The sequence below is a fragment of the Mastigoproctus giganteus genome, chromosome 14, assembly GCF_048544385.1.
Source record: "Mastigoproctus giganteus isolate SK-2022 chromosome 14, ASM4854438v1, whole genome shotgun sequence".
Lineage (NCBI taxonomy): Eukaryota > Metazoa > Arthropoda > Arachnida > Uropygi > Thelyphonidae > Mastigoproctus > Mastigoproctus giganteus.
Window position 1 is genome coordinate 38,918,123 of NC_143588.1, and position 13,436 is coordinate 38,931,558.

Sequence of the window (13,436 nt, forward strand, 5' to 3'; positions counted from 1 at the left end):
AGTAAAATCACTTAGACAGTATCACTTGGCACCCAGATACCATTCTGGAAGATCAAATGATGCCTTCAGGCAACATAATTTTGTGTGCATAGGAAGATACTAATAAAATAATAAATTTAAGGGAGATGTAATTTCTGTGGCCCCTAATAAGGTAAACAATGAAAATCAAAACTAAAAATGTAAGAGACTCGGGTACTGGCACATGCACTTTGAATATGAAATTTAAGGCTTGAAACTAACTTCACATACTATATGGTAACTAACAAAAACAGTCTGTTTCGAGATGTAATAATCCCTAATCAGATAGCAGGTGTTCTCTAATAGTTCTGTCAGTATTGTCATTAGAGAACACCTGATTAGGGACTATTAAGATAGTGCATATCAACCTCTTGATATGCACTATTAATTGCCATTTGTAAAATATCTGGACAACTTGATGTGAAGGCTGTTTGTTCTGGATGGGAACAACAAGACCACTGCATTAACCAGACAGTTTAAATTGTTCTGTCTGCAAACATACAAAAGTACAAGATAGTTCTAGCAAATTCATATAATTTCAATAAGACCAAATAACATTGGCTATTTTCTAATTTTAAAAAGTTTCCATACTCTTGGAATATAGAAATTTTTCTAGATATTTTGTGTATCAGAGAAGACAAAAGAGTCTCACTGTCTGCATTTCCTTATCAGATGGCCATTCACAATTAACCTGCCATATGTCCTAACTTATACCAGCAGTTTACAGAAGAAGAAGAAGTTCCACTCTTTCCTTGATCTGCATAGTCACTGATTTTCTTCAATTATTCAAAATTTAATGTAGCAGAATCAACCATCTGTATGTTATTACTATTAATGTTGTACAGAATATGATAAGTGTTTTACAAATTTTTAGTTTTTACTTTCTCAAATAGGGAGGTAGAGACAACTATCCTCCATCTGAACATCCTTGTAATTGATTAAGACTAAAAAAATTTACTCACCTTAGATTTTAGCTTTGGCCTTTCTTTAATACTGGCAGCATCAAGGATGATTTTAAAATTTTCACAAGTACTGTTATTAATCTGCTGGTGATACCGAGTTGGTAAAACAACATTGTGATTTTTGATATCATCATGTTTCGTGAGGGCAAACTCCTGATAAGAACTCTGTTCAGACTCTTTAGCATTTACTGCCTCTGAGAAGTCTGTGGGGGCTGATGATAAACACAACCTGCTTTTGGCTTTTGATATATCTACTGGGAGAAGAGATAAATATTTTGTGTCTTCTACCTGTGATAAACTTGTGGAAGGTAATAAATGCCTTGTTCCTGTCTGCATGGCATGTGTATCATGGGATAAATATCTTATGTGTTCCAGCTGTGTCATGTCCATGAGGGGTGATGCATATGTTGTACTTTCTATCTTTGTTGAATCAGAAGGGGTTAATAAATACATTGTTCTTTCTGCCTTTAAGTCTGTGATGGTTGGCAAACACCTCTGATTTTCCATTTCTAATACATCTGTTAATGGAGGTAAATATTTTGTACTTTCAGTCTTCCATATATCTGTTGATGATGTATATTTAACACTTTCTGTCCTTGCCATATCTGTATGAGATGATATATATTTTATATTTTCTGTTTTTGATACGTCACCAAGAGGTGATAAAGCACTTTCTGTTTTGGATATGTCACTAAGAGGTGATAAAGCACTTTCTGTTTTTGTTATGTCACTAGTTGATAAAGCATTTTCTGTTTTTGACATTTCACTAGGAGGTGATAAAGCACTTTCTGTTTTTGATATGTCACTAGGAGGTGATAAAGCACTTTCTGTTTTTGATACCTCACTTTGGGCAGGAGACTGCCTACCTGTAAGTGATGAATCCAATGTGGCCAACATTTCTTTACCAGGCAAAGATTTAAAGAAGGGAAACTGTGATGATCTAGGAACATGACTCCATAATAAAGAATCTTGGCAGGATGTTGGTGCAGAATGAAACAGGCAACCTGGAGGGTTATGAAAAACTTGTGAAGTTGATATTTCAACATCACTATTAAAATTTGCTACATCAGAGCATTTTAGTGAGGAAGATGCAGTTAAAAAATCTGACATCAGATTTACTTCATTAGATAATCCTGCTTGACACACATTTAGCACTGGTAAATAATCCATTTCTAAACTTACAGGGGGAGGGGGAGGAGGTGGGATGTTTTTCCTAAATGGTGGAGGTGGTGGTGGTGGCCTAAATTCTGTGATACTGGTTGTGCCATGTAACTTGGATACATTTGGACTTGATGAATTCCTAAGAGAAATTAATGTTGCCATAGTAGATGATGGCAACCATTCTGAGCTTGAATATTCATTTTTAGTATCCTGTTTATTAGAGGTATTCACAATTTCATTTTCTTTAGATTGGCTATTTTTCTCAACATCTGTTTCTGGACTTATTTTACTTTCTTGACTAGGAAGAAGTATGTGTGAAGTGTTTGATTTAGCACTTGGCACAGGTCTATAATAGGTTTCTCGAAATTCTTCTGTTGTAATCTTGCCAGCTTTCTTTATAATCGTTGGTTTATGGCGGGATGGCCAGCGACCCTTTAGTGAAAAGTTTAGCAGGAAACTTTTTTTTTTATTTTGTGTTCTGTGCATAGTTTCTGTAAAATCACAATTCTCTGCAAGCAAAATATTTTTGTTCACTTCTTTTTTAATTTCTGGATTAATAAAAATATTTTCATCCTTTGTATTTTTAGAAATTTCTACATTGTTTTTATTATGGCTATTTAGACTCATTGTTCCCATAATAAGATCAGGCTGAACTAATGATGAATTGTTTACCTCTTGTAATGCCAAAATAGAATCATTTGAAAAGTCACTCTTGTAAAATGGCTGACCACAAGACAACTCCTTGCAATGTACTATTTCAGTTTCATTTAAATCATATGACATCCAAGACACTGGTTCACTTTGGTTTTGATATGATGAGCTACCCAATTTTGATATCTTTTCAACTTGGTTGTTTTGATCTTGTTTCTTCAAAAATTCTTTTTGTCCTGAAGTACAAATGTCTAGCCTTTGATCAGAAGAATACATTTGGGTAGTCTGAAGTTGACAATCATTGTTTGATTGGAATGAACTTAAAGAACTGGTGTTATCACTTTCTAGGTGGGTAGAAATTTGACGAAACTGAGGTTCTCCTTTCTTTTCCTTTGTCAAAATTTTCTCACTTTCACTGTTTGAAGGTTCTAAAACCTCAAGGACACTGCAAGTTTTTCCTGTCTGTTTCAGCTCAGGATATTTGTCAAATATCATTCTTAAACTAACATCATCTCTGTGAGAGAGCAGTGTCCTAGTAAGTGGCTTATGAACTGAATCCAATGTCATTGACAACTGTTTTGGTGAGCCTTCAACTCTTTTTTTCAGGAATGTATCTGGTTCTGCTTCGTTTCTAGTATTAGATACGGAATTTTCTGGTGAGGAAATATCCAAAGTGAAACTCGTTTTACTTGGATTCAAGTGAGAAGTTTTACATAAGTTACACCCATTTTCACAAATTATTTCAGTATTTGAAGTGCATTCTACACTATCATTAGAAGGTTTCCTCAAACAGGAAAATAAGAATTCTTCAGGACTATTTATGTCACAGCTGTCATCTTCACTAGAAGTATATTCTGAGGCAGAAGATTCAGAAGTTGTTGTAACTTCTAGTGAGTATTCAAGGTTTTCAGCTGATTTAGTAATCAGGTGAGCAAAGAGAGACCTGGGGAAAAGAGAAAAAAAAACTCATTATAAAGCATGCATAATGTGCTAAACAACATGGTAAGCCAGGTCAGAATAACATTCTAATCACAAAATTGTTAATAGCATTTGTGACTATAAATGACATTAAAACTGATATGAGTTAATGGAGAGATGTGTTTGGGGGGGGGGCAGATAGAGATAATTAATAATTATTATTTAATGATCCCCAAGTGCTACCCAAATCCATATGTGTGCAATGTGTGTTCATGGGCCAATTTACATATGCTGATATTGTTCAAATATAAGATAGATTATCAAACCTTTTTGTAAGACATTTCTTCACCCAATGCTCACATCAAAATGATCCGGTTAATATAATATAAAAGATCTAAGTTTATAACATGAAAATATCCTTATTAAAAGATTGTAAAATTATGCGATTTTTTATAAAATTAACCTTGTCTTCAATTCTTTCAATTTTGGCCTGCCAATGGGACTTAGCCTGAGTGGTTTAGTAGCTGAAATTTATCTTAACTCTATTGAGAAATTACGCTTAAATCTGCATATTCCCAGGTTAACATTTTATGGTAGGTACTTAAATGATATCCTTGTTATTTCACATGAAGACAACTGAATAATCTTATGAGTTCTTTTAATAATATACACACACAAGACTTAAATTCACTTTGGAAAAGGAAAAACCAAGTGAGAACTCTATAAATTTTCTTAACTTTACATTAACAAGGGTCAATGATGACATACATTTTAAAATATACCGTAAACCTACTAATACAGTAAAATTTCTGGTGAGGAAATTTTTGCATTATTCAAGCTACCACCCTTTTATGTATAAAAGGAGTATCATTTTTAACCAATTTTATAATGTGTACAGATATAGTTCTATACAGGAAACTCTCAATGACGAACTCAGGGAACTTACAACAAGATTTTTAAACAGGAGATACACACTAAGTATAATTAGGAACATTCGGTGACAGACAAAACGAAAATCCAAATCGGTTTTGCTTAGTAAGAACACTACACATAAATATTTTATTAAAGTTCCTTATGTACAACAATGGTAAACAGTTTATTAACATTTTAAAAAATACAGAATTCAAAATAGTTGCACAACTGGCAAGTAAACGATATTGAGGGTGAGGAAACCAACCTGTCTCTAGGATGGAGTGGACCAATATAGTCTATTGTGGGAATGCAACTCCTTTTACATCGGTTCTACCCAAAATTATCTTTCGATGTATTTACAACAACACCAGGCATCTGTGAGGGCAAAGAGGACAGGTGCATCTGAACTTTCCTTTCACACCATCCAGGAGAACCATGTTTTTCTTTTTAACAAGGCTAAAATAATTAACATACCAAATGTATACATAAAACTGTTAATAGCTGAAACACGTGAAATGAAACTAAACTGTAATTCTATAAATGTGCAGAGACCATACATTATTTTGGACTCGTGGACCTTTACATGCATGTGTGAATAGCACGATTCACATTGGTTAACGAAAATAATCTTGTCGTGGTGCACTAATTTTAAAGTATAAGAGAGTGGATATTGTTTATATTATCACTTTACTTTTAGCGAGCAGGGTTCATAACCGAAATACCTCATCGTGTATAAAGAAGTCCAGTCTAAAATATTTTAATATAGTTTGATAATTGTCTTCTGTTTCTAGTGCATCATTGCCATTAGGTTTAGTTTGGGGTAGATTGGTGTGCATCAGCTGCTCTTTGCTCTTTCTTGGTAGCAGTAAGTAGAAAATGGGAATTGAAGACAAGATTAGTTTTATAAAAAACCGCATAATTTTACAATCTTTTAATAAGGATTACAGTGTCTGGAGACTAGGCACCAGCAAGGTGATCTGATAGAGGTGTATAAGGTGTTGAATGGTTTGAGCATGCTCAATGCTGATGTGATTCTTCCTCTCACTCAGGATAATCACCTGAGAGGGCATAAATTCAAATTGAGGAAAGACAGACGTCTATCCTACATCTGTCTTTCCTCAATTCAAATTGAGGAAAGACAGATGTAGGATAGACGTGCGGAAATTTGCCTTTAGCCAGCGGGTGGTTGGTTGGTGGAACAGACTTCCATCCCTTGTCGTGGAAGTTGATAGCCTAAATAAGTTTAAGGCTCAGCTGGACAGGTATTTTGAACGAACAGAGGGGTGAAGTGGAAGTGGTTTTTTTTTTGGCTGATGCTGCATAAGCTTGCTTTCTTGCATCAAATGCCTCTACTAATGCTAATAGGATATTTTCGCATTATAAACTTAGATCTTTTATATTATATTACATTAACCAGATCGTTTGATATGAGCATTGGGTGAAGAAATTTCCTAGAAAAAGGTATGATAATCTATCTTATATTTGAACAATATTACTTAAAGTAGGAAGATGATCAGATGAAGCTCTTATATTTTGAAAATATGCTGATATGTAAGTACCTCATATAATAACTTGTGGGGCAGAGCCTAACTTGACGATATGGAGACCCTAGGCAAAAGTATTTTTGGGGCCCCTGTAAAAATTTTTATTATAAAATGACATTTAATTAATGTTTTTGTTTTAATAATAATAAAAATGATAAATGGATAAGGTTTAGTATCATTTTGTGAAGTCATGGCACCAATATATGGAGTCATATGTGATTGTCGTGTATAATTTTTGGGTCGTAGGTAGGAAAAATTTCGGATCCCTGGGCTAAAGTCAGATAATGCCACTGGTGTATACAAGCATTCACATGCAAGTATCAATAACTTGGTTTGTGCACTTATCTAGACTTCAGTGGACTTACTGATGGCTAGAGCAAAATTATGCTGAATGAATACGAAAGGTAACACTGAAGGTTTCCAGAAGGCGTTTTGTGCAGCCATAATCACTGAGGAGGAACAGTTGCTGTCTCCTTATCTGTAGTTTTAAGGTTCTCACAGTGGCAGAGGGCACTTGGTAGAATTTTGTGTTTTTTTAATTGTTTTATGATTTGAGGGGACCAGAGCCCATGATATTATGGGCCCTAGGCAATTGCCTTGTTTGCCTATCGATACAATAGCCGTGTGTGTGTGTGTGTGTGTGTGTGTGTGTGTGTGTGTGTGTGTTGGGGGGATCCCTAATCCTTCCACCTGATACCAGCAAACTATTGACTAGCCTCAATTGAAGAGGAATTCAGAAATTCCTTTAATTAACAATGGGATTCGAACCCAGACCTCTCCAAATGAGTAACAAGTGGTAAAAACCACTGTCAAGGAGAACAGAAAGCGAGAGAGAGCTTTTGCCAACACTGTAAATAATTATCATTTGCCTTTAAAACAACCTTCAGCACCCTTCAAAATTAATTAATTATGCAATGAGTGCCTTTCCTAAACAAAAATATTGAAGACATCCAGCATCTCTAAATTTGAATTGTTCCTAATTTCTAAAATTAACAATTTGCCTCTAATTTTTTTTTTAACAAAACAATGAAATCTATAAAACAATCGGAGTAATACTGAATATAAACATCAGTAAATAAAAATAATTCAATTTCATAAAAATTTCTAAGTGCCATCTGAAGAACATTTTTCGAACCCATAAATTGTGATAGTATAAGTGAAGTAGTAACATTACATCAGGAGCAGATCCCAACATACATGTTATAGACAGGTGGCATTCTGAGCACCATCTAACAGGTAGAGGAACATAGAATCTAAAAAAAACATATGATATTTAGGTACATAATCTATTCCTGTTATTATATTAACAGTAAAGTATTCAATAAGTTAAAGGTTTAAATTCTTTATATTTTGGTTTTAAACTCTTATTTCATTCTATTAAATTAATCAGATGTGAATAGCACTAATTAAAGCACAGTGACTATTGTTATCAAATGAATTTTATTGTGTAAAAATGTATTACATTGTTAATACAGACACTCCCCGACTTATGTAACAGTTGAATTCTGCGTAAGTCGAATTTTACATAAGTCAGAGTTTCCCTAAAGGCTTACGCAGCACTAGCAACAATGTTTGCTGAATTTGATTGAAACAAAAATGAAATGTTCGATGAACATGTAAATAGAATTATTTATTCAATTTTTTATCTCATGAGTAGGAAAAATATCCAAGTGTGCAATTACAAAATTACAAAAAAAGGGAGGGGACAGGCAGGTTTTACCTTTCGAGCATCGTTGCCAGAATCAACATTTCCGGCTGATAAGTATGCCGCTGCAGAGGTTAAGGGCTGTGGAAATTTAGAAGGGTTTTTTTTTTCCCAATGCATCACAAAATTTCTCTGCTGCTACAGAATCGGCACTGTCAACTTCACTGCATACTTTAACGTTGTGGAAAAACCAGTGCGATGCTTGGACCTATTAAACCACCCACTGCTTGCCATGAACTTGACTTTTCGGGTTCGCCATACTTATCCTAATATCTTTTTTTTTCTTTCTTTCTTTTTCTTTAGGAGCTTTAGCAACTAAGACCATATTGCTCCGGGGATATGTAGTGGTCATTCTCTGACCTTTCCGCATCCTCTGTATTTGGTGGGATCACGGGCTCGAACCCCGGTCTAATCAAGAAGCATGTGCTACGCACTGCTGCTCCTGCCCACCTGGCTATGGATGTGCCTCCTTAATATCTTCATGAATACTTGTTGCTGTTGCTTGAATGGTCATTAGACTCAGGAAGCACTCGCTTCTGAATCTGATTTTCAATTCATATTATTAATAGCTTCTCCATCTTCTATATAGCACCTGAACGCTGTTTTGTGATCACTTTTGATCTTAAATGTGTTGCTGCTTTAATATGTTCTTTTACATGTGCACTGTCGTTTGAAATAGCATTCACTGTTGAAGCAGTGAGACTTAATTCCCATACAATAGATGACAAACTTTGCCCTGCTTCTTACTTCTTAATCATTTTCATCTTCATTTCTAAATCAATTTTGTTTGGTTTCCTAGCACTGCTACCACTTTCACTTTCCATTGGTCGCTTTCCATTCATCATCGTAATCAGTAAATAGGAATGAAGAGAAAATTCTGAAAATTTATTTATGTTTCTTATATGATTGAAGATTTCAGTGAAGGAGAAACACATTTCACCATAATAACGTAAAAACCCACACAATTCCAGTTATCGGGATTATTGCAAATGCAATAAGATCATGTTTACTACCCGTTTATAATTAGATGCACTAACAGAAAAGCCCAATAAACTGGAAAGTGCAAATTGTTTTTATTGTTTCATAGTTGTGACCTCCAGAAATGTTCTTTAGAAAAATATCAGTACAAAGCTGTTCAAAATTGATTCTTATAATGGAACATATGATAACAATTAAAGTGTAGGCAATTTCCATTACAAAAATAACCTTTTAAGAGATAAATAGCTTAGTTATATAGCAAAATTTTCAATTTCCAAGGTTTGGAATGAATTGCCAAAAAAAAAAAAAAAAAATGTGTTATTGGGTTCACATTGTGATGTTTTCACAATACCTCCATTTATTCCTAGAGGATACAAAATACATTTCCACAATTTTTTTTAAGTTTACACCAGCTGGCAAAAATTTATGGAAGTCAAGTACAGGTAGTTCTCAACTTTACGAGTTAATTCATTCTTAGTGTGCACTCGTAATGCAAAAACTCGTAAAGCAGGAATTTATTTCCCATAGACATGAGATTAAAAATAGGGGTTACATTCTCAATGATTAAATTAGTTAGCTAATTAGTTTATGTTTAAGCAATGATAGATTTATCGAAAGAAATGAAAATGTAGCCTGTAAAATCATGCAAATTATAATAATAGAGAAATTATTTACAACTTACAAATGTTAAAGAATGTTTATTCTTCATCATCGACTAAATGCACACTCGTTGATCACTCATTATTGGCTCGGCACTCATTGTGGAAGTTTTCTTCAGAAATGTTTCAAGAGGTATTTGTTTCCAAGTTAATCTTCTCTTTTAATTATAAATTTCATGATTGCATGCATAAGCATTTTTTAATGGCATACACAAATTGCAGTTAACACGATTTGCGTGGTGTAACAGGTTTAAGAAGCTTAAAAAAAAAAAAGAATGAAGAGAAGAATCTGAAAATTTATTTATGTTTTTTATACAACTGAAGATTTCAGTAAAGGGGAAATACATTTCACCATAATAATGTAAAAAACCACACAATTCCATCTATCGGTATTTTTGCAAATGCAAGATCGAGTTTACAACCCATTTATAATTGCTTGCAGTAACAGAAAAGTCCAATAAACTGGAAAGTGCAAATTGTGTTTATTGTTTTATGGTCAGGACCGCCAGAAATGTGCTTTAGAAAAATATCACAAAGGCATTTAAAATTGATTCTTATAACGGAGCATATGATAACGATTTTAATGATTTGAATTGGTAACTAATACAATTTACAAACCACACTCATACCTTTTATATGGCCTTAAGGTCATGCTTGTGATCTTAAAATTGACATTTTAGAGAGATAATTACCATATTTCCCCATGTATAAGACGCACCTTAATTTTGGGGCCAGAAATTTGAAAAAAAAAATGTATTACATAATCTTATTGAACTCAAGTTTTATTCATCATAAAATTCATACAACTCCTCATTACTGTCAAGACTCCCATCCATTAGCTCCTCCTCATCTGTGTCTGATGACGAATCACTGTCTTCATATATTGCCTCGTCTTCAGTTCCATCTATGGCATTTGAAATGCCACTCTTAAATGACTTGACAACGATCTCAATCTTAATATTATACCAGAATCTTTTCACCCAGGTACAAACTTCTCCTATAGTTGGTTTCTTCACTCTTCCTGCTGGTGTCCATTCGTCTCTCGTGGCAGCTTTGAAGGGTTTGTTAATGCTGACATCAAGTAGTTAGAGCTGGGATGTCAAGCCTCCAGGTATGATGACTAGTTTTGTTTTTTGCACTGCAGCAATCTTCTTTGTGTTTTTTGTTACGTGTGCCCTAAACTGATCAAGCACCAATAGGGCAGGTTTGTGTAAGAGCCCACCTGGTCTCCTGCTCCAAACTTTCTCAAACCAGATCTTCATCCCATCCTGATCCATCCAACCCTTGTCAAGAACGTGGACAATCACTCCTCGAGGAATGTCTTCTTTTGGCATTGTTTTGCATTTGAAAATCAGCATAGGAGGCAGCTTGGTTCCATCAGCACAACAAGCTAGAACAACTGTATAATGGCTCTTTTCATGTCCACTTGTCTTCACAGTTACAATTTTCACCCCCTTCTTATCAACAGTTCTGTTACTTGGGACATCAAATTGAAGGAGGACTTCGTCCATATTTGCAATCTGTCCCAACTCAAACTGATGTGTCTTCCGACATTGAATGAAAAAACGATGAAATTCAAGGGCCTTCTGCTCATAGCTTTCAGGCATCTTTTGGGCAAGTCTGGTGTGTGTACGCATGCTTGTCCATTCCGTTTCATGAACCTGAAGCACCAATTGTGTCCTCCTTTGAAATCAGTAACTTCTTTTTCATCAGCAATTCTTCTTGTTTCACTGAACCATCTTTGTGGACACAGGAATTCCAATTGCCCTTTGCTCCTCAATCCATATCTTCAATTCCCCTCTCTAAATCAGGCCATTTTGCTGACTTGCCTCTCATGGCTTTCTTCTGCCATGGCGTTTTCAGTAGGGTTTCTTCTTCCCGTAGCCAGTCTCCGATTGTTTTCTCAGTTGGAGGAGGAACAAACTTACGTTCAGCAGCACGATTTCCATTCACTTTTGCAAACTGGATCACTTTTAACTTGAATTCAGCACTGTACAAAAATCTTTTCTGAGCCATTTCTGGGCAGAATGTGGCAAAAAGTAACCTAATACAGTTAGTCTTCATATAGCACGATAGTTGTGTTCCTAGAAACCTCGTGCAATGCAAAATAGTGCAATATAAACAACAGGCCCTATTGGAAAAATAGGGGTTGGTGCCGAACACCCAAGCTTGAACACACATTTGTAACCAAAACATTACCAAACACACAATAAATAATCGTAATAAAATACGTAAGTATTTTATTACGAAATAAAATATTGCTAATGCTTTTGCTTCTATCGTAAGCAAACTTGTTTTCTGTTTGATTTTCTATCCAAACAGTTGACAGCCGTTGCATCTCTTCCAATTCTTTGTCTTAATCTAATGGATTTTAATTACACTTTGAGTTGTTCCTGCAATGAAAGTTGTTTTTATTTTCTCTGCATTCTTTATAATTCTCGGCGTTGCCTCATTTAGGTCTGTAGCACGTGCAATATCACATGGTCTTTCATTTTGCTCAAAGCATTTCACAGTTTCATATTTTTTCACTATTGACAGTGGCGGACTGGCCATAAGCCTTACTGGGGAAACCCCGGTGGGCCGGAGGCCGGTGTGGTTTTGGCCATAAACCATAGTATGAGGCCACTATAAATTTTCCCAGGTAAGAATTTTTGACCCAGTCGGCCTCTTTATCGATATTGCTTTTTTTTTTTCCTCTCTGAATCTGCAGTGTCTTCACCAGAATGCTTTTTTTTCACACCTTTTACGAATTTTACTCATTTTTAGGGAATAAAGCACAATTACAAAACAAGGAGGCACGCTTGATACACATAAACAAAGCTGCGCATGTGTAGCAACTGAATAAACAACACCGTAAAGGCAGAGATACACTATTAACACCTCACATTTTACTAAAGCACATTTCTGGGAGTTACCACCATAAAACAATAAAAACAATTTCCAGTTGCGTTTCTGCTAGTGGAATCTGTTATATACTGGTAGTAAACTCGATCTAATTGCATTTGCGATTATACCGATAACGGGAATTGTGTTGGTTGTTACGTTATTATGGTGAAATGTGTTTCCCCTTCACTGATATAAAACACATAAATACATTTTCAGAATCTCCTCTTCATTTGTATCATGTTGCATTCAGTTGGGGTGATTCCGCGTTCGACTGCCATTTCTTGTGAACACAAAGGCGAATCGTGCATAAGCGAATTCGGTTCGTGTTATATAAGATATTGTTCCCCTATTTATAAATCGTGCATGATCGAATTCGTGTAATGTAAACACGTGTTATACGAGGACTGACTGTATACCGGTAACAAGTGCAAAACAATCAGCGCAAAGACAACAAACACGAAAAAGTGGGAAATGCAAGTTAAAAAAAATCTACAACCACTGTATAAGACTCACCCAGTTTTTAGACCCCAAATTTTTCGAAAAAAGGTGCGTCTTATACATGGGGAAATATGGTAGCTTAGTTATACAGCGAAAATTTCAACTTCCAAGATCTTTAAACAAATTACCAAAACACAATGTGTTATTGGGTTTACATTACGATATTTTAATGATACGATAGTGTCTCTGAAACTGATTAATATCATAAAGCGGGGTACACCGTATTGTATAGCTATGCACATGGTTTTGAACGCGGTATTTATGAATGTTTAACATTAATTTTTTGCAATTAATGTTCATATTTTCGAATTTGTTGATACTTGGGAAAAAAACTCGTAAAACCGAGAACTCGTAAAGCGAGAACTACCTGTATTACATAAGTCGGTGAGTGCCTGTACTCCCAATACAACTGCCAAAAGTAAAAGAGGATTTTTTGTTAGAAAGGGTGACTACTAATTAAATTCCATATCTGCCTATGGCAGATGTTTAGTTGAAGTTTAACACTGAAACATACAAAGTACTGAATATGAACAGCAGTAATCCA

At 35.0% G+C, this 13,436-nt stretch overlaps 1 protein-coding gene across 2 annotated transcripts in view; it reads right to left on the reverse strand.

Annotated features, from left to right (window-relative positions):
- The window catches only part of LOC150075072 (uncharacterized), a 366,189-nt gene that overhangs the window by 37,616 nt on the left and 315,137 nt on the right, over window positions 1–13,436 (reverse strand). For both annotated transcript variants that reach the window (XM_090388223.1, XM_090388222.1), the window contains one exon: window positions 981–3,735. In XM_090388223.1, the coding sequence (XP_090244349.1) occupies window positions 981–3,735 (2,755 nt within the window). The remainder of the gene's footprint in view (window positions 1–980; window positions 3,736–13,436) is intronic.